Source organism: Apiospora aurea (genome assembly GCF_038362705.1).
Source record: "Apiospora aurea strain CBS 24483 chromosome Unknown utg000005l_segment0_segment0, whole genome shotgun sequence".
Lineage (NCBI taxonomy): Eukaryota > Fungi > Ascomycota > Sordariomycetes > Amphisphaeriales > Apiosporaceae > Apiospora > Apiospora aurea.
Genome location: NW_027117392.1, coordinates 2,345,762 through 2,363,476, shown reverse-complemented (window position 1 = coordinate 2,363,476; position 17,715 = coordinate 2,345,762). Strand labels below are relative to the sequence as shown.

The window sequence follows — 17,715 nt, the reverse complement described above, 5'->3', positions numbered from 1 at the left end:
GCTCGGAAGAGGTGCATGGTGCTTTGTTTTTTTCTTTGGCTGATCAAGCCCTCATTGATCGAAGACCGTGCTGTCTACCTAGCTCACACACAGGCCGTATCGGAGCCTCCGGGCCCAGCCTTAGAACCCGTGGTTTGGAGGAGTTCCGCCCTGGCCAGCACCAGCACCGGCTTCGTGGTCCCGTGTCAGATCACTGTGTATGACGCCAGGGGATCTTCCTTGAATAAAACCTGGGGGCGAACCAGCTCCTCCTCAAGTTTTACCACCTGGGGTTTTGGTGGCCATCCCTCATACCGGAAAAGCTCTTGCCGTCGTGCCCAGCTTGATGAAATGAGGAATCTGCTCAACTCCGAGTGCCAGCAAGATGCCCTGGTGAGTTATCAGTCGTGATAAGCGGAACGCTATCAACAATGACACGACGGTGCTCGTGGTCGGTATCGTGAGCGTGAGATGGTTGGTGCAAGTGGTTGTAATGCCGCCTTTCCGCAAAGCATATCGTGCATCGAAAGCACCACCGCACTAATCGACCGGTGATCAGCGAGTGTCGAGTCTCATGGGGGTCTATCTGGCTTGTGCTAAGTTGGAAGAGTCACTTAGCTTAACAGGGGCCGGAGACTGAGGTGCTGATATACTACCACCTGGGCGAGCAGACCTTCGGGCTCATCCGACGGAGCCTGCAGTGGGCTGAGAATACTTTGTTGAATGATGTTCCCGCTGTGTGGCGATAATAGCGATACCCTTTCATTGCTCCGGCATGGAAGGACAAGACATGAATGGTTATTTTTCAACCAAGCAGAAAATGATGGAGGAGCACGTGGCGTCTCCCGGGCTGCCGTGGTCCCAGAGCCTAGGTTAAAGGCAATGGGCCTCGAGACAGGCCTTAGTGAGCAAGGCATCTCCCTCGCCCGGACACTTGTCCCGTCCAATACGGCAAAGGGAATACAGAGGGCGTACATAATCAACTTCACATTCATAAAGTACAGTCGGAAACACTGCAATGAGAATATCAGCACTACCAACCCACCCAACAACAAACGATATTCAAATGGTCAGGCTAGGGTTCCAGAAGCTCATGCTCGAGACCAGTCGGTACGTGGTGGTTTTCTCCTGAATGCTACGGCTCGGCCCCTGGAAGGTAGACAACTCCTCTGCTATAGAGCCAACTGCAAGTGCTACCATGCTCACTATAGGATGGCATAATATCAGATTGCAAGACAGGGCGTCTTCTTGGATACTTACTCTGATTTGTGTATGGGCCAAACCCTACGCCCTTGTCGAGGCTGCAACGGTGGCATGATGCCTTCCTCCAGATGGTCGGTGCCCTGAGATGGACCCAACATCCCATCTATACCAGCACTCTCAGCGAGATTCGCCCAGTAGAGCTGGATGCCATGGCATATGCACACTTCGATACAGGGGGCTTCAGGCATTGACTCCAGATGGCCAACATGATACGACGCATTCCAACACTAGTGTTCTCCGTCAAGACAAGGCGGCGCATAAGGGGGTTGGTGAATCCGAGAATGACTGTACGATTTCTTTGGACATGTTAGGAGAGAGTACTGCGTTATTTTCGGGAGCACCCAGGCTGTGGAAAAGTCGGGAAAGTTTCAGCACCAGCTGTGGTTCCCTCGAGATCCTGCGATTTTGGGCGTCAGAAGCGCCGCGTCGGCGGTGAGCTTGGCTAGGGGTAATACTCAAGCAGGAAATGCAACGCAAAACCAACTTCTTCTCATCTATCGCATCCCCTATGCGCATGATGGCCATGCCACCCACCCATCTGAGCTGGGGAACCTGAGGTCTCATCAGGTCTAACCTCATATCTGAGAAGGATGATGTGCAAAAACGCCTAGTAGGATGATGCAGGCGTACCGTACGCCGCATTCACTTAGGTTGACCGACCAGCATGAAAATCATCAGTAGTTGGATCGTCAAAAGCGGCGTTGCATCTTGCAGGTTGGTGTGTCGACATTTTCTTTGCAGAGTCACTCGCAGTACCTCCGACTAATGCGAATTCAGCTGCAAGAAGAGGGCACCGAGACCCAAAATCTTCATGGTCCTGAGTACATCTTCAAGCAAATCTTCATTTGTACCGCCGGTTTAGGGAGAGGTGTCCGTCTATCACAGGTAAGACCTGGGATGTGTCCTCTGGGCTTGAGCGTATAGGAGGAGGGTTTGTGCTGTATCTCGACCAACATCTGGGACCATGTTGCCACCCACAATCCAGAGTAGTAGTCTGCGCTCCCCGGCTAGCGATGCAGCTTCCCGCGGCCTCCTTGGTCAAAAAAAGGATGTTGATTACACATGTTTGCCGAGCATCCGCGCGCTTGATGGCGCATCTCCAGCTGCAGGACCCGAGACACGAACTTCCGATTCTGTGTGGTACAATCACTTGCTGTTACAGTCTCAGTCTCAGGTAGATCATAACTTGAGAGGGTGGTGGTCCAGTGATGACACTATAAATCCACCCAATAGCGACTATGTGTTAGCCCAGATGGAGGTGCAGGCTGCGATGCTTCTAATACAGGGACCCCTGAGCCTTCCCATATGAGGGTTGATACCGGAATGCGCCTGACTAGTAGGATAGATCCATTCGCCTGAGGGATCATGACCGGTCTAAAAGATACCACAGGGTTTCAACACGGCTAGCCAAGTGATATATCCCTGGTTATTGGCTAGCAAACAACGAACAAACCTCCTTATCACTCGTACACCACCATCTGCCGCTCAATACGGCCAATGCTTCAATCCAAGATTCTATAGTCTCCGGTGTATTCCAAAGCATCGTCGTAACACAGGTATAGGTTGTCAGTCTTATTGCAGATCGACTCGTCAGTCTCGTAGCCAAAAGCATGGTGCATGCATCTTCGGTTTGCCTTGCTTTCCTCCTTGCGGCGGCGGCTGGGCATGATAGCGGTGGTTCAGGCTCCCTTGGAGGCTGCAAGATATGATAGCCGCGTCTAGCTGAAGGATCTGGGGCATGTCAGCCGAAAATGACCGCTTGCATGGTGCCATGTTGCACGCAAGCGATGCAGCGATCAGCGGCATCAGTTTCCCACAAGGGTAGTTGCGGAGAGTTTTTCTGACCGCCACGACAACAGCCACATGGCATTTCATGTTTTGATGTCAGCGGGCGCCGTGGTGCTTCTCGAGGCGACACTGCTGAAGGGTCAAGAAAGCCACCAACTGCCAAGCCGGGGTACGGTGGCGGCATATGGAGCAATCACAGCACCCACTAAGCGCAGATTAATTGCAGGCTGGAAATTGGAAGGATCTGAGAGCATGCAATCCAGCGAATCCGGGCAAGGCAGATGGCGCTTGAGAACCGAGGGGGTGGGAAGGAAGCAGATGGGATTGGGAGTGAGCAAGGGGGGGCTTGCTCGGTTGCATGCGACCAACGGGCAAGGTAAGATTCTCGAAGCCTTCTGCGACGTGGCATCAGAGGCAATCAATGAATGGACTGTCGGTCTGCAAGTGTGTCTCTTTGCTTGTCCGTGGGATTCCTGCTGGCTCGATTGAGGTTGAAACGGGGCCTGGGGCCCGGCCGGCGCTCCCACGATGCATGTTCGCAGTCCGGGGAGCCGCGCAGGTGTTGGCGCTGAGTATCGGACGTAGCAAGCGGCGGGCGTTGTTTGGCGGAGCAGGCGTGGCCAGCATCCAGGCAGGCACTTGCTCCAAGCCCGTCTCGACCAACGGGAGCGACAAAGTGCACCGCCCCAAGACACCGTCTCTTGTGTCAAGTGGCGCGCGCTCTGAATCTCTGGATCGGGGAGAGAAGATCGGACCAGGCGCCGGAAATGGGCCCGCACCTGGACCTAATAATAGGCAAGAATTAGGAAAGAAAGAAATATACTAACGACGATGACGCCGGCCAGCCTCTCTCTGGCGGCGCGGTAGACCAATTGCAAACGAAGCAAAACACCACCCCGCCCATTCTATTCCTGGGGCCCAGCCGCGCGCTGACTGAAGCAGATAGGGGACCTACCTGTATGGGCACTAGAAACAGATCTGGAAGAAGAAGTATCGTGAGCTGAAATTGGGACCTGGGCCTGGAGCCGAGAGCCAGCCGACGATGAGTTGCATAAATGGCCGTTGGTCCCGCTGTCAGTGGGAACAGGAGAGTATAGTATAACCTCGTCCCGTCTTCAGCCAGTCGTTGCCTCACTGCTTACCTCCTAGGTACCACCTGCCTACCGCTCGGCCTTGGCACACTCGTACATACTTACTCGCCCAACTCCAACTCACGAAGCCAATTGCCCATCCCGGGATCATCCTGTCTCTGCGGCTGAGCCTACTGCATAGATCTTCAGCTGCCCAGTCAGCTTGTTGCTTAGCCCGAGCCCGTGAGACAGCGACACCAGTCTTTGCATCGACGGCCGACTGCCAGCGCCAACTTGTGTAACCTGTGTGCGTACACACATCACCTTGCAACTTGCAGGTCAGTGATCCTTCGAGTGTCTCCTGCTTTACCTGCCGACAAGCCCCATGGCCGGCAGCCAATGGCGATGCAGCGTGGACGGTGGACATTGGTGCTAAGAATAGCGGTAGCGCCCTCACTGTTTACTGCTTGAGTCTGGGAGTGGAGTGCGGGAACGCCGGCGAATCAGACGGCGGAATCTGGCAGTGTCTACAGTGGTCTAGGTACATTCAGAAGCCTAGTGCATCGGTTCACCAGTCCGAATACAGGGACACTCAGAATCCCAGCATCCCAGCATCCCAGCATCCCAGCATCCCAGCATCCCAGCATCCCAGCCGAATCCCAGAATATACCTTGCCGGTACCTCCGCACCCAATTTACTGGCCAGGCGCTTCCCCCAATTCCCCCCGAAAACGACAAACCACAGCAAAATACATCCCTGGAGACAGGCAACATCCGCCAGGGTTCAGCAGCCAATCACCGTCGCCCTCTGGCCTGCGACAGTCGCCCAGCTTCTCTGCGTTTTCCTCCCGCTTGTATATCGCATACCTGCTTTTGCGAGTGAAAACCTCCTCGAGGCTTGCTCTCATCTCATCTCTGCGCTATTAGCCGCTGGATCTGCTCGAGGTATGTCCCAAGTATCCTGCCTCGTCCTCCAATATGCATGCACGCTAAAGCATATTCTCAGCACACATCCCACCGTCCAGTCATCCTTCGTTTTTTTCTCCTTTCTCGACGTCCATTCAGGTTTCTTGCCGTTTGGTAGCAGAAAAGCCTGCTTGCTATCACTACTGCTGTTGCTGCTGTTGCTGCTGCTGCTTCGCAAGAGTCCTACATACTACTACGACTACTACGACTACTACTACACCACCTACATACCTACTGCCCATCTGTACTTTTTAGTAGCGGTAGTCTCCTGCAGTGCTGCCGCCTTCATTGCCCAATCACCGGCCCTCTGCCCACACACTCTCTTCAAGGGCCCCTCATCGTGGTCTTGTACGGCTCTTCCTACTTATCCACGTATTTCATACCGGGTCCGCTCTACTGCAAGCAGGCGGGAACTGCTCTCTTGGTGCCTCGATATACCAAGCTCGGATCGTGGGCAGCACACGTTCTACCCTGGTCATCGCGACTAAGCCGAGTGGGATCCTCCACCAGGCTTGTCTTCGGCCCTCGTCCTGGCTCCTAGCCTTACAATCCCGGAAACGGCCACCACCCCCATCCCATCCATACCTGGGCGCATTCGTCACATCGACCGACTAGCTGTAGCCCTTCCCGCTTGCCGCCCTCGTCTCAGCGTCTGCCAGCAGCCCCAGCTAGCACACGCGCCCCTCCCTCTCCCCCGGCGCCAGAAGGCCAAGCACCTTCGGGCCCTCCCAAGACACAAACACGACCGCCTCCTGCACCTGCAGTGGCCGCGACAAAAATCACATAATATAACCCCATAGACTCCTCTTCCCTTCTTCCACGCTACTCCCTCTTCTCACAACTGCCGACACAAGTTTCCCTCCCCCCACGGTGACTTTGTCAGCGCAGCTTGTAGGCGTCCCTCCTTGGCTTCCTTTCCGTCCGTCCCCTCCTTCCGAGTCATTTACTTGACTTGATCTCTGTGGGTAAACGCAACCTCTTACATCATACCTAATCTTTACTACTACCACCCCCTTTGCCAACATGACCGCCAAAATGCCTACAAGCAAGCCCAAGCTTGCGCAGTTGAAGACGCCCGTCACGGCCACATTCCCATCGGAGCTGTCTGCCCTGTCCGCCAGGACGCCAGTCTCGGCAGTCCCCGACTTCATCAAGGAGGAATATACGAAAACCCCCATCAGCCCGCCCATGGCCTACATGGACTTCCTCAAGGCCATGTCCGTCTCTTCTCCTGTGATCCCCGAAAAAAGACCAGGCAGCTCCAGTGAAGAGGACGACGAGGCAGAAGATACCGTGGCTGTGGATTCCATGCCCTCGACGGCCAGCAGCGAGCAGACGGACTGCTCGTGCAAGTGCGGCAACCACGAATCCCCAGCCAGCAGCCCGTATCCAACTCATCCCATGTCAGCCCCGCCGACTGGTGCCACGTCTTTCCCTAGCATGCTTGTCCCTCCTTCGCCGGCGTTATCAACTCTGGAATCCCCCATGAGCGCAACTGCACGATCGCCATTCAGTGCACGCTCCACCAGGTCGCCATTCGACTGGGAGGCAGCACTCAAGTCACGATATGCGCAGGACTCCAAGGCCGTCAAGCATTCGTCAAGCAGCGGGAGGAGCATACGACATATCAGAGAGGTCGTCACCCGGACAGTTACGTACACGCCGAGGATGAGCCCGGCTCCCAAGGGAAAGAGGAGGAGGACAGAGTGCCCCAAATCTCTGGCAACATCACAGGCTATCACCAGGGCCCAAGCAGCAGCGGCTGGGACAACACCAAAATCGACAGCACCGTCACCACCACTTCTGGGCACCAGGGCAAACTCGACGTGATTGGGCGTCCATTAATAATACTACGACACTGTCTACACACGAACCCCAGTGACCATCGCCTACTCTCATCCGAATTCAACCAAAGTCTTCTTTTCTCCTGGGATATCTGTTTTCTTTTGTTTATATTCCGCCGACAACCCTACCTCTACTCTGGAATTGCTTGAAAAAGCAAACACCAGCCCAATCGGTCTATTTTGGGCGACTAACCACAATCGTTATTGACGAGATCACGGCTTATTTGCTTTTTTCTGCTATTTTGTGCTGTTCAAGCCGCAGCAAAACCCAGCACTCCCACCCACTTCCAGCACGGAGCACGAGCCCTGGATTCACCTGCAATCGGGAGGGCTCTCGATGATCATTTCCTGGCGTTGCTGGCCGGCGTCGTCTTGACTGCTGCTTGAAAGGACACACACTGGTCTCTGCCTTGGCCCCCTGTCTTGCTTATACTTATGCGACTTCTGTCTCTGTGTGCGATACCAAGTGCACACCTAGGCAGTCACACAGGGACAGGTTCGAATGACGATATACCAAATGGAGTTGGATACTGGGAAACGGAAGGAAAGGGATTTGGCGGAAGGCGTTACTGCTCTGGTTATCCTGGTGCGTTCCAGCTTAGAGGAACGGGTCAGTGACTATGATCTAGGAGGATATCTGCTACGAAATGTCTTTATGCCTTATGTTGTCTTTATATTTATTCGGATGGAAAGCGTTGCTCTTTGGTGGTTTTTTGTTGCAGAACTATGCACCCGGTGGTATACTTCACGTAGCATCGTTATGCAGCCACTCAACAACCCCAGCCCCTCGTCTCTACTACATACATACCTCTACATACCTTACACACAACGCATCACTATTCTTCAATGACTACAAACACATTACCAGCCCTGAAAGACTTTGTTTGTTGTTCTCTGTTCGCGGTTCGCGCCCCTTGGCGGTCTGTTTCGTGATTCCCAGCCCCGTTTTATTCATTGTTTGTTTACTAGTGTATCTGTATTACACCATGTAACGCGGCCTACAAGTCGACCAAGCGGCGTCCTGTGTTTTCCTTTGTTTCTCTTGCGTGTATGTGTGTGTTGTCGTGATAGGAGCGGTCGGGTCGGGTTTGTTGGCCGCAGCGGCCCAGCATACCTAGTTACTACTAACTCGACTTGGTCAGGTTGGGTAGGTATTATTCTCAGTTCCCACGCGAGAAAGCAAAGGGCCATCCAGTAAGGGATGCCGACGGAGAGGGGGACAGAGAAAAAGCTGGGAACGACAATCCATCAGCCCCTCCCCTCAAAATCGCACCTTGCAGCAAAGCAAGCTCTGCCTAACCTGACTACCTGTTCCCGGCCGGAGATCAATTGGGCAAAATACATGCTTACATACATACCCTACCCTATCTCCTCCCAGGGCCCAAGGGGGAGGAATGCACGAAGAGGAACCAGGGGGTAGCCCATTTTCTGACTGCTTCCTAGTCTACATGAGCCATTGGTAGGCTACCGACGTATACATATATGTAACTGCCGTCACAAATATGCCTGTGACAGGAAACAGGCCACCAAACCATATGGCATGCCAAAAAAAAAATAAAAAAAAATAAAGAGGAGCAACATGTATGCGGAAGTGATATGTCTTGTTCTTGGACTTCGTTCTGTTTCTTTTTGCTCTTCTTTTTACAGACTAATGTTGCGATGGTGGTCATATAACGGACGCCGATCTATTGAGAGCGGCGGAAGTGGGGGAGAGAGAGAATCTGACCCCCTTCAAGTTGGCGCGGAAGCGAAGGAGGGACCAGAAAAAAGAAGAAGAAGAAGGGAAGAAAAAAAGTGGTAGAACCCCTCCATCCACCTCAACATTATTTGGTCACTTGCTTCGCTTTCTCTTGCTCGGCAGTCCACCAGATTGGGCCAAACTGAGTGGTATTAACGGGATTAATGGGGGGTTGACACTATGTAGGCAGGCAGGTGGTGTCCCGACCAGCCAGCCTACCGATGAAGATGGATACGCACATGGTCAGCAGCCGTCAGCGGCTTCGTTGACTTGAACCCGCGGCCGGCCGGCCCCTAATTTGCTTGTTTTCTCTGTCTTCGAATTGGCCTGTCAGATGTCCCGAGATCCTGGGACTTGCATGGGACTTGAGCCGACCAGGGATCCAGGGCTCCAGGGATTTTTACCAGGATCCCGCTAAGCGCCTTTGCATCTAGGGCCTGACAGCCAACCAACTGCGATGCGGATCCAAGTGTTCTGCATATACCCACTCCCACCGCGTCCGCCCATTGGCTGTCTCGCGGCGCAGTTAAGCGCCCGCGACCTTTGGGGTCCGAGGCACACACAGATACTGTACGTGAACATACATACAGCCAGTCCACCACAGAACGTGCGCAGAACAGCCATCTCTCGTCACCCGATTCGATTGACCAGCTCGTCCTTCAGCACCAGCACCAGCACCAGCGCCAGCACCAGCACCAGCACTGGTAGCAGCTTTTGTTGATGGGGGGGCCTGTGCTGTGCAGTTGCAGAGGGCACTCACTAGCAGCATGACCGCACCGGTATTGGCCCAAATATCGAGCTCACCGCCGCCCGCAAAGCAGCGGTCGACCGCGGAAGGCCGCTGTAGATGTGGCCATCCACGCGGAACCAGCATCGACAAATGACCGGGAAATATCATATCTTATGGCCGTTTTCCTTTGGTTATCCCCATCTACGAGGGTGACTTTCTCCAACAAATGACTTGCGCACGCCGCATCTCGTCCGCACCTGACTACCGCAAGTCATGCCAGGCCCAAACATTATGTATGTAGCTATTTTGTATGCGCACTAGACTTTAGTCGCCAAGCCCAATACTTGCAGTCGAGCCATAGCCATGCCTGTCGGGCGTAGCTTGTTAGATTGCACCCATCAAACGAGGCTCTTCAAGGTTGACAGATTATTCTCCGAACGAGCCCTTCCTGATCTGGGAGGCGTACAAGTTCCTTCCGAGCGCCCTCGAAGGTGAAACAAGTTGCCCAAATTGAAACGCCAAAACCCTGCATCGTCGGCGCTTCGACAATGTACCCCCCCATACGAGGGCTGAGGCCCGGAAATTGGTCAGTTGTTGAAATTGCCAAGTCGGTATAAGAACCACCGCCACCAGCTCCCTGGCGATGCCTGTCAAGCATTTCAGACGGCTATTCCAGAAGAGGAAGCTGGCTAAAACATCACGCGTAAACACTTGATCGTGCACGTGTGACCCTAGTCCTCTTTTTTCTTTCTTTCTTTTTTCCTTCTTTCTCCCTGTAGCACTATACCCTTGCCCTCGGCCGTGCCAGTGCTTGCAGGCTTCCTGTGGCCGTTGCTTGAGTCGGCCAACCAGCTAGTTGCGCGAAAAAGATGCGTTGCTTAGATCTCTCGGATCTCTTTAGCCATTGCGTTGATGAGGGCCACCTTCACGCCTGCTCCTGTCAAGACGTGGATCCATAGTCGTTGTGTGTCACTCAGCCGGTCGTTGGCACTCTTCACTTCAGCAAACATGACTTCCTTCTGGGGCGTGGCTCTCCAGAGGATCAAGTCGGGGAGGCCACCTCCTCTCTGTCCATACTCTTGGGCCATGACCTTGCAGATCGTGGCGAGGGCTGCGCCATCGAAGCAAGTAACCAGCTCCAACAGGTCCGGCAATTCGTAATCCCAGTTCAGGCCCACCACGCAGGTCCTGCGCTCCCGCTCTCTCGTGTCAACTTCCTCAACCAACCGTGCCGCCTGGCCATTCGCTATTTCGACTAGCCTGTGATTGATTTCGGATGCTCGTGTTGGGTAAAACGAGTCGGTATGCAAATCCAGGGGGCAGGTCTGGTAGGCCGTCTGGAAAACGTTGGGGATGTAGAGGAAGAGAATATCGAAGAACAAGTAGGCAAACAACGTGCGCACAATACCCCCTTCTGCATGATAACCTTTCCATCCCTGGTCTCGGTACCAACTGAGACACATGGCTTCGACACTGCACTCCCCTCCTCCCTCGGCTTCGTCCACCCAGATAGTTTTGGTGCTTGCTGCGCGGCCCTTCTTTCCTACGACGTCATCCTTCTTGAGCTGGATGCCCTCTACAAAGTGCTCCTCGGGTTTCTTGAGCCGAACATGGCCAAAGTCGTGCTGTAGGCGTTTGGGGATCTTCAGTCGTTTCTCTAGTTTAAGTAATCGTTTCTGCAAGTCGTAGTGGTACTTGAGATGACAATCGGGATCCTCTAGAGCCATCTCACAAGTTGATGCTGCGATCCGTCTCCAGTGTTTCTTCTGGATTTCTTCGTTCGTAGAGACAGGTTCTCGATCCAGGGCAAACATATAATGTTCCTCCAGTAGTGCTTTTCGTTGATACCAAGAGCCCCGTCTTGCCGGATGGAAGAGCCTTTGTTCCAGCAATTCGGCTAGCAGTGAATGTTCCTTGAGGTGTTCCTTCTGCCGGCCTAGCACATAGGCGGCTTTGTGGATGATGCGAGTGTATGGGTGAACAGGCGAAAATCGTCGCAAGTATGTACCTTCGCCTGATTCGTATACCCCATCTTCTTTCCCCTGCTCTTGTGCAAGTAAATGCTTCCATCGCGGGTAGATCTTCTCAAAGAGGTCCAGGATCTTACGGAATCCTTCCTCCCCAGCAGGCCCATTGAACTCCAGGACACTGTCCACGGCGAATTCCGTCCTCATTGCCGTCTCAAACTCGAGTAGATGATCTCTCGAGCTGAATATATTGGTAGATCTACTGACAATGTACTGAGGAAAGTTCCGCCGTGCAATCTTTGCAAGAATGATGGCAGTAAGAGACTTCTCTGTCCACAGTGTAGAGCGGTAGAAGACCAAGTGGACCCTTTCAAATAGTTTGAAAACAGGCAAGGAGAGCCTGACGCATGGTCCTGTGATGGCCAAAATCCTGTCAAGGAAATGCTGGTTTCTGTTGGAATCGGACGGGTTGCCAGTCCCTGGCGAATCAAGTTCGGGAGTCCTGTTCTCGGGAGAGTCGACAGATCCATGAGTGCTGGACCGCCGGAGACCTAGAGACATCAACCCGGCTTGGCGGTTGCTCATCCTACAGATCGATTTGGCGATATCGGATTTGTTTTTGCCCTCGACTTTGGCATCCTTGGCGAGACTCTTCAACTCCTCGAGGCTTAGGAGAGACACAGCCTCTTCGACTGTGTCGATGAGGTCATCAGAGCTGTCAGCAAATTCGAACATATTTCCCAATCTGTGCTCCTCCTCTACAAATTGGGTCAATGAGTTTTCGCGTTTCGATTGAGATGCCGAGAATGCCAATGGGAGGTCACGAGATCGCTGCAGCTCTTGAACAGCACGCTCAGTGTCCGCTATGTCGTCATGGTAGCTTAGACGACTTATACGGTACCAAGTCGCCGTCTTTCGGAGGAACAGACGAACGTACCTAGTGTAGGTGGTAAGCCTATGTGGAGGAACAGGAAGTGTCGAGAAGACTTACAGGTACTGGGCTTCATAGCTCAAGTTAGCCCAGTTGTCGAACAGGGATCTTTCATTCTCATCAAAGAGATGCGATTCATCATCCAAGACAGTACTCAGGGCCAGGTTGAAGGCGTCGACATATAGGGAGCTCTTCCCCTTGACCCATTCTCTCTTGACGAATCTCGAGGCGGTGGAGTCATCAGGCTGGTCTTCCTGGGAAGCTCTAAATGTCTCGTACTCCTCGATGACGTCCTGGTCGAGCTTGATGTCTGGAAGCGAATTCTCGATGGCCGTTGGTCGACCCAACTCCAATTCCAGGTCCGAGTGGGGATTGCCATCGTATACGGAGTCGAGGGTGTCCTCTCTCCGGATTGCAGGAGTTGGCTTGAACGGGGTCTTGCTCAGGAGGTTCCCATCAGAGTCGTCGTCCGTATCCGACACCTCCCGCTTCACCCGCTTCGCAGGCCGCTCAGGTTCTGCCTTGTTAGCCGCCGGCTGGTTGAAAGCTGCAGGATGTTGTTGACTTGTTGAGTTTGGTTTTGGTTTTCTGGTCCTTGTGACAAACTTATCCATTACTAAAGTGAAATAAGTACGTGCTTTGGATGGGAACCATCTTCTTTTTCAGTCCCTGCAGTCGACAAGTACATAAGCTTCAGGAAGAAACGGGATCTATCAACTTGTGCACAACATCCAATTGATGGCAGCCTAGGATGGGAACTGGCCAGGCCAATGACGACCGCGTCAGTCGAAGGCAGGAACTCAATGACGCTGCTTTAAAAGTGGACACGAGACTAACACCAGATCCCGTGCTCTTTCCTGTGCGTGCGACCAGCGTTGAATTACTAAAGATACTTTAGGTACGTACCTAACGCTCGCCAGCTGTCCGTCAGCCGAAGAGCCATAGCTCTGGCACTGCCTGTCCGTTCCTGCCTATGCCATAGCTTCAAGCGAAGCAATTTATCTGTCGCGACGCGCCGTCGCCGATCCCCCAGCCCGTTACCATTCGCTTCCTCCGCGAAAACCCCCAGCTCGCGTCTACCGTAGGATTCGCCGAGAAGTTCCAAAAAGAGAACATGGCGGAGGAGAACCGTCGCATTTCCACAACACCCATCCCGGTGCCCATGCCCTTCGGGGCAGCAGGGCAACTGGCTGCTGCGCCGACGCCGAGCCCGCTCAGCCAGACGACCCCCATCGCTTCGACGCCCGCCGAAGCGCCGTCCACCACAGCAGTGGCAGCCAGTACGGAGCCCGTCGTCGAAGGCGTCAATAAGGATGTTGCCATGACCGACGTTCCTACTACCGAGCAGGCTCCCGTATGAGACCCTTGCTTTTGCCATCTTCGACCTTTCCTCCCCTTCCCCTCCACCTATCCACACCCGCCACTTTAGATCCAAGGCGATCGCTGGACTGAAGACACACGCACCAAGACATGCGCAATTGGACGGAAAACCCAACAGCTAACAACCATCATCACTTTCCTCCAATCAGTCACCCGCCCCAGCCGCAATGCCCCCAACAAGCGGCGCCAACCCAGCACCACCTGCGCGCACTGGCACACCGCTGCGCACCAACGGCCAGCAACCCGAGTCGAGTTCACGAGCGACCTCACAGCACCCTGATGCAGGTTTCACGATGCCGGCCGAAGCGCCTCCTCACGGTGCCCCGGTACGACAGTACTTGAACTCCAGAGTGACCGGGGCCTTGCTTGAAGGCATGAAGCAAATCGCCAAGGAACAGTGAGTGTGCAGCAAATTGTTTGCCGGTGTGGTGGACGCCGTCCAGGTTCACATGCTGACAATCTACAATTAGACCCAAGGATCCTTTGAGAGTACTGGGAGAGTTTCTGTTGCAGCGCTCCAAGGAAGTTGAGCAATCAACATAGGGATGGCATGAAACAATCATGGCAATGGGCTCGCATTGAAACAGGCGTTCAGGGTTTACGGTTGGGAAAATGAGAAGACGTAGGCCAGCACTATTGCAGGTTGGCTAGATGGCCTAGAATCACGGGATCTTTCTCGATTTAGCGTTCAATGATACCACTGTGCATTGGGGTTGATAATCAAATTTCGTGTGTCCTCATGAGATTGTCATTACATATCTCTTCGTGAGAACCAGGCTATCTTTCCCAGGCCATCTTTCAGAAAGTATGGCCGAACCGGTGTCTGTTCATGCCCAGAAAGCAGATAATTTCCCTTTCCGAAACTCCATGACCAAGCAACTAATGCAGATTCATTTCCCTCCTCCCACGACTCGCTTATGCGACCAGGGTGCTGGCGGTGGCAGACTCGTACTTCCAGGTAGGGGGAAGGACACCGACGGTCTTGTAGTAGCGGGCGAGACGGTGGATACGCGACTCGATGAGAATAAGGCGGAACTTGGAGTCCTTGTCCTTGCGGTTGCGCTCAAGATGCTTGCGGACAGCAACGGCCTGGGGAGGAATGGGTTAACAGAAGCCACAGAGAGGGGTGCTGGCCGTGACAATATCAAAGGGACTTTACCTTCTTGATCAACATGTACAGATCCTCGGGCATCTCAGGAGCGAGGCCTGTCATTTGAATCACTCTGTCAGCCTTGACCATACAGAGGCATGATATGACCACCCTTCATCGTCTCGAGGACGTGTTGGGGGTTGTATAGCTCGAGGGGGGAACGCTCGAAAGCGGTTCTAAAAAGGGTTCATCCCGTACCTTGGGACTTGAGGATTCGCAGAATCTTGTTACCTGTTTTCCGATTGTTAGCGTCTTGTTCGGGATATTAAAAAAAGCCTTGCCCAAACTGCCCCAGTGTCGGACGACCGAATATTCTTTCCCCCGCAATGCTTGGTCGGCCGACACCTGCTTTGGAGCTTGCAGCTACATGTTGCTGTTACATACCAGTGACGATGCGGACCTGGGCAATGCCGTGGGAGTCACGCAGGACAACACCGATTTGAGAGGGGGTGGCACCACGCTTGGCGAGCTTGCAGATCTGGTCAACGACCTGCTCGGGAGTGGTCTTCAACCATGCCGGGGCAGTGCGCGAGTAGGGGGTAGCAGACGAGCTGATACCCTTTCCCTTGGAGTGAAGACGACCCATTTTGACGGTGTTGGAGCTGAACGCGCTGACGATCGAGGGATTCTGTCGGTGGTTGAGATGGGGGAGGGGTTGTCGTCGGTGAGGTCGTTTGGTCGCGAGAAAATTGCAAAAAGAAGAACCGATTGAATTCGTGAGTGCCAATTGCGCTTACCCACCCAGCTTTGGATTTTTGGTGGTGCCTAGCCCAAAATGTGCGGAAAATTCGCTTTTCGTGGGCCCCACCGCCGGCTGGCGCCTGAGCTGGGCTTATCGCTTTCCCCCAATCAGCCGGGGACACGCAGGGCCGAGTATTTTCCGTCCATCATGAGCTTTTCTGGCTGCTCCACCAAATGCTTTGCCTACCTCCTGCGCGGTCTACAAGCTTTCTCTTTGCTCCCTTACCTACCACCTCTTACCCAGCCATTGAACCCTTCCAATCCGGAAACATGTCGGGCAGACAGGACGACCAAGTCTGTCGGTTATGTCAAGCAAACTCCTACCTGCTGGGTCTTGCTGTATGAATCGCATAATCAATCGTCTTGCAGAACAGTCCTTGTTCATCCATGCGAAATGGTAAGCTTCCAGTTTTCTTCTCCTACACTCCTCGAATGATGACAATCCTATACATTACTTTTTTCTGGTACCTCTTATTTTAGAGCTCGGGATTCGTCTCGGGTTCAATGCATTGAATTTTACTTCTGACTCGAGCCACCTCATCCGCCTTGAGCACCGCCTTCGCATTGTTATCACTAGCTAACATGGAACCAAAGAAGATAGGAACACCTCACCTCACCAACATGGCAACATTGCATACGTAGATACCACAAAAGTAGCGACTAACTTCCAGCTTCAGCGACTTGTGCTACTAACTATTTCCCGGAGCCGTGGACTGCGGGTGCGTGTCTTACTGCACCCTCGGCCAAAACCCTTCCTCGAGAATCAACATCTCTCTCCATGCATCCATAGCAGCTTGATCAACGTCGTCAGCCTCAATCTCCGATGCGTATGCGTCAAGGCACTCCTGTATCTGACCCACAAAGGCTCTGAATTGGTTGCCGGCCCAGTTAGGGATGAATCTGTTCCTCAGGGCACCCCCGTCGAGGGCTTCGGCGGCAGCGGCGGCGGCCTGCTGCTTCGCAAAAGTCCAGGCATCCAAGTAGACCTTCTCCAAAGCCCAGAGCATAACGAGACCCTGTAGAAGTGACCGTCCTTTGCCCCCTTCGACTGTAAACGAGTCAAATAGATCGATGCATGCTTTCGTGACCTTGTTGGCTTCGAACTCCTGTCCACCCTCCATGGCAGCCAGATCAAGCTGGTACTCCACTGCCGTCTTCTCAAAGAACTGCAGCTCGGTGGTGACCCCGACCATCGCCGTCTGCAGCATCAGTAGAATGCGGAACGGCGTAGTGCGCGATGCCTCCGTCGCCGAGCTGATCGGCAGCTGGACCCGTGAGATGAGCCCGCCGATGAAGCGGCAGTAAGCCTGGGCGTAGAGGCGATCCTGTGAGAGCCATTGCGACAGCGATTCTTTGGGCAAACGGCCTTGGCCAGCGAGCTCTAAGAATCTACACTGCGTGGCTTGCTTGTACATTTCCGCCGTGTCGGGGTGGTCAAGCAGGTGCGCCGTGATGCTCTTGTGGCTAGACATGACGGGCAGTATAATAAATATCTTGTAGTATGAAGTACGTATGCAGGGTGAAGAAGCCGAATTGGATCAGACGAGAAGATACGACAGCACTGCCAGATGATCTGTTCCCTTCCCTATTTGGCAAATCCTGGATCAATACAGATTGTGTCTTGGGTTGTTAGGTCGCGGTTGTCGCTTCTCGGCCTCCTCGTCAATGACGGGACAAGTGTGGTGTCATTTGTGAGTTGGGACTGCATAAGTCTGCGTTAGTCTCGGTCCGATGCCGCAGGTTACTACCCAAGTAGGTTTCGTTCCATTGTTGACGCCCGGCAGCTCACTATCTAGTGATGAATATTTATCGGAAATCGTGTAGTCATTGTCGCTTATATTCCACCTATAAAGGTCTATCAGGTGGCAGTGAGTACTATACTAAAGGCAGTTTTCGTATGGCACTGACGATTGACTGGATGGAGGCTGGAGATGGCACACGCCATAATCCATATCTGCACGCCCAGCACCATCCGGATGGCATAGCTTGAAATGTGCCATTGCAAACGCAGGCTTTAGTTTCGGGTACCACCGGCGTATGGCCCGGTCTTGCGAAAACACAAGTTACAATTACACGACGAGCCTAACGCTCACCAAGGCTACTAACTCATCCGGTTCCTCTCCAGTACCCTCTGTTGTGGCCATATCATATGCCTAATCGATGCGCCCG

The 17,715-nt window shown here is 53.5% G+C and overlaps 6 protein-coding genes across 6 annotated transcripts; 2 read left to right on the top strand and 4 right to left on the bottom strand.

Annotated features, from left to right (window-relative positions):
- Positions 1-6,100: 6,100 nt before the first annotated feature.
- Positions 6,101-6,895, top strand: PG986_007280 (uncharacterized protein; the record flags this gene model as incomplete). The annotated part of the gene is made up of 1 exon (XM_066843502.1): positions 6,101-6,895. The coding sequence occupies one exon, from the start codon at positions 6,101-6,103 to the stop codon at positions 6,893-6,895; it is 795 nt and encodes a 264-aa protein (XP_066699614.1).
- A 2,278-nt stretch (positions 6,896-9,173) lies between these two features.
- On the bottom strand, positions 9,174-9,521 carry PG986_007279 (uncharacterized protein; the record flags this gene model as incomplete). The annotated part of the gene is made up of 1 exon (XM_066843501.1): positions 9,174-9,521. One exon carries the CDS (start codon positions 9,519-9,521, stop codon positions 9,174-9,176), a length of 348 nt encoding a protein of 115 aa, XP_066699613.1.
- A 734-nt stretch (positions 9,522-10,255) lies between these two features.
- Positions 10,256-12,889, bottom strand: PG986_007278 (uncharacterized protein; the record flags this gene model as incomplete). Its single annotated transcript, XM_066843500.1, has 2 exons — positions 10,256-12,281; positions 12,336-12,889. 2 exons carry the CDS (start codon positions 12,887-12,889, stop codon positions 10,256-10,258), a joined length of 2,580 nt encoding a protein of 859 aa, XP_066699612.1.
- Positions 12,890-13,026: 137 nt separating this feature from the next.
- On the top strand, positions 13,027-14,198 carry PG986_007277 (uncharacterized protein; the record flags this gene model as incomplete). The annotated part of the gene is made up of 4 exons (XM_066843499.1): positions 13,027-13,134; positions 13,258-13,629; positions 13,805-14,052; positions 14,126-14,198. The coding sequence occupies 4 exons, from the start codon at positions 13,027-13,029 to the stop codon at positions 14,196-14,198; spliced, it is 801 nt and encodes a 266-aa protein (XP_066699611.1).
- A 372-nt stretch (positions 14,199-14,570) lies between these two features.
- PG986_007276 (40S ribosomal protein uS15) lies at positions 14,571-15,391 on the bottom strand (the record flags this gene model as incomplete). The annotated part of the gene is made up of 4 exons (XM_066843498.1): positions 14,571-14,744; positions 14,815-14,861; positions 15,004-15,036; positions 15,190-15,391. The coding sequence occupies 4 exons, from the start codon at positions 15,389-15,391 to the stop codon at positions 14,571-14,573; spliced, it is 456 nt and encodes a 151-aa protein (XP_066699610.1).
- Positions 15,392-16,274: 883 nt separating this feature from the next.
- PG986_007275 (transcription regulator) lies at positions 16,275-17,018 on the bottom strand (the record flags this gene model as incomplete). Its single annotated transcript, XM_066843497.1, has 1 exon — positions 16,275-17,018. The coding sequence occupies one exon, from the start codon at positions 17,016-17,018 to the stop codon at positions 16,275-16,277; it is 744 nt and encodes a 247-aa protein (XP_066699609.1).
- Positions 17,019-17,715: the final 697 nt, after the last annotated feature.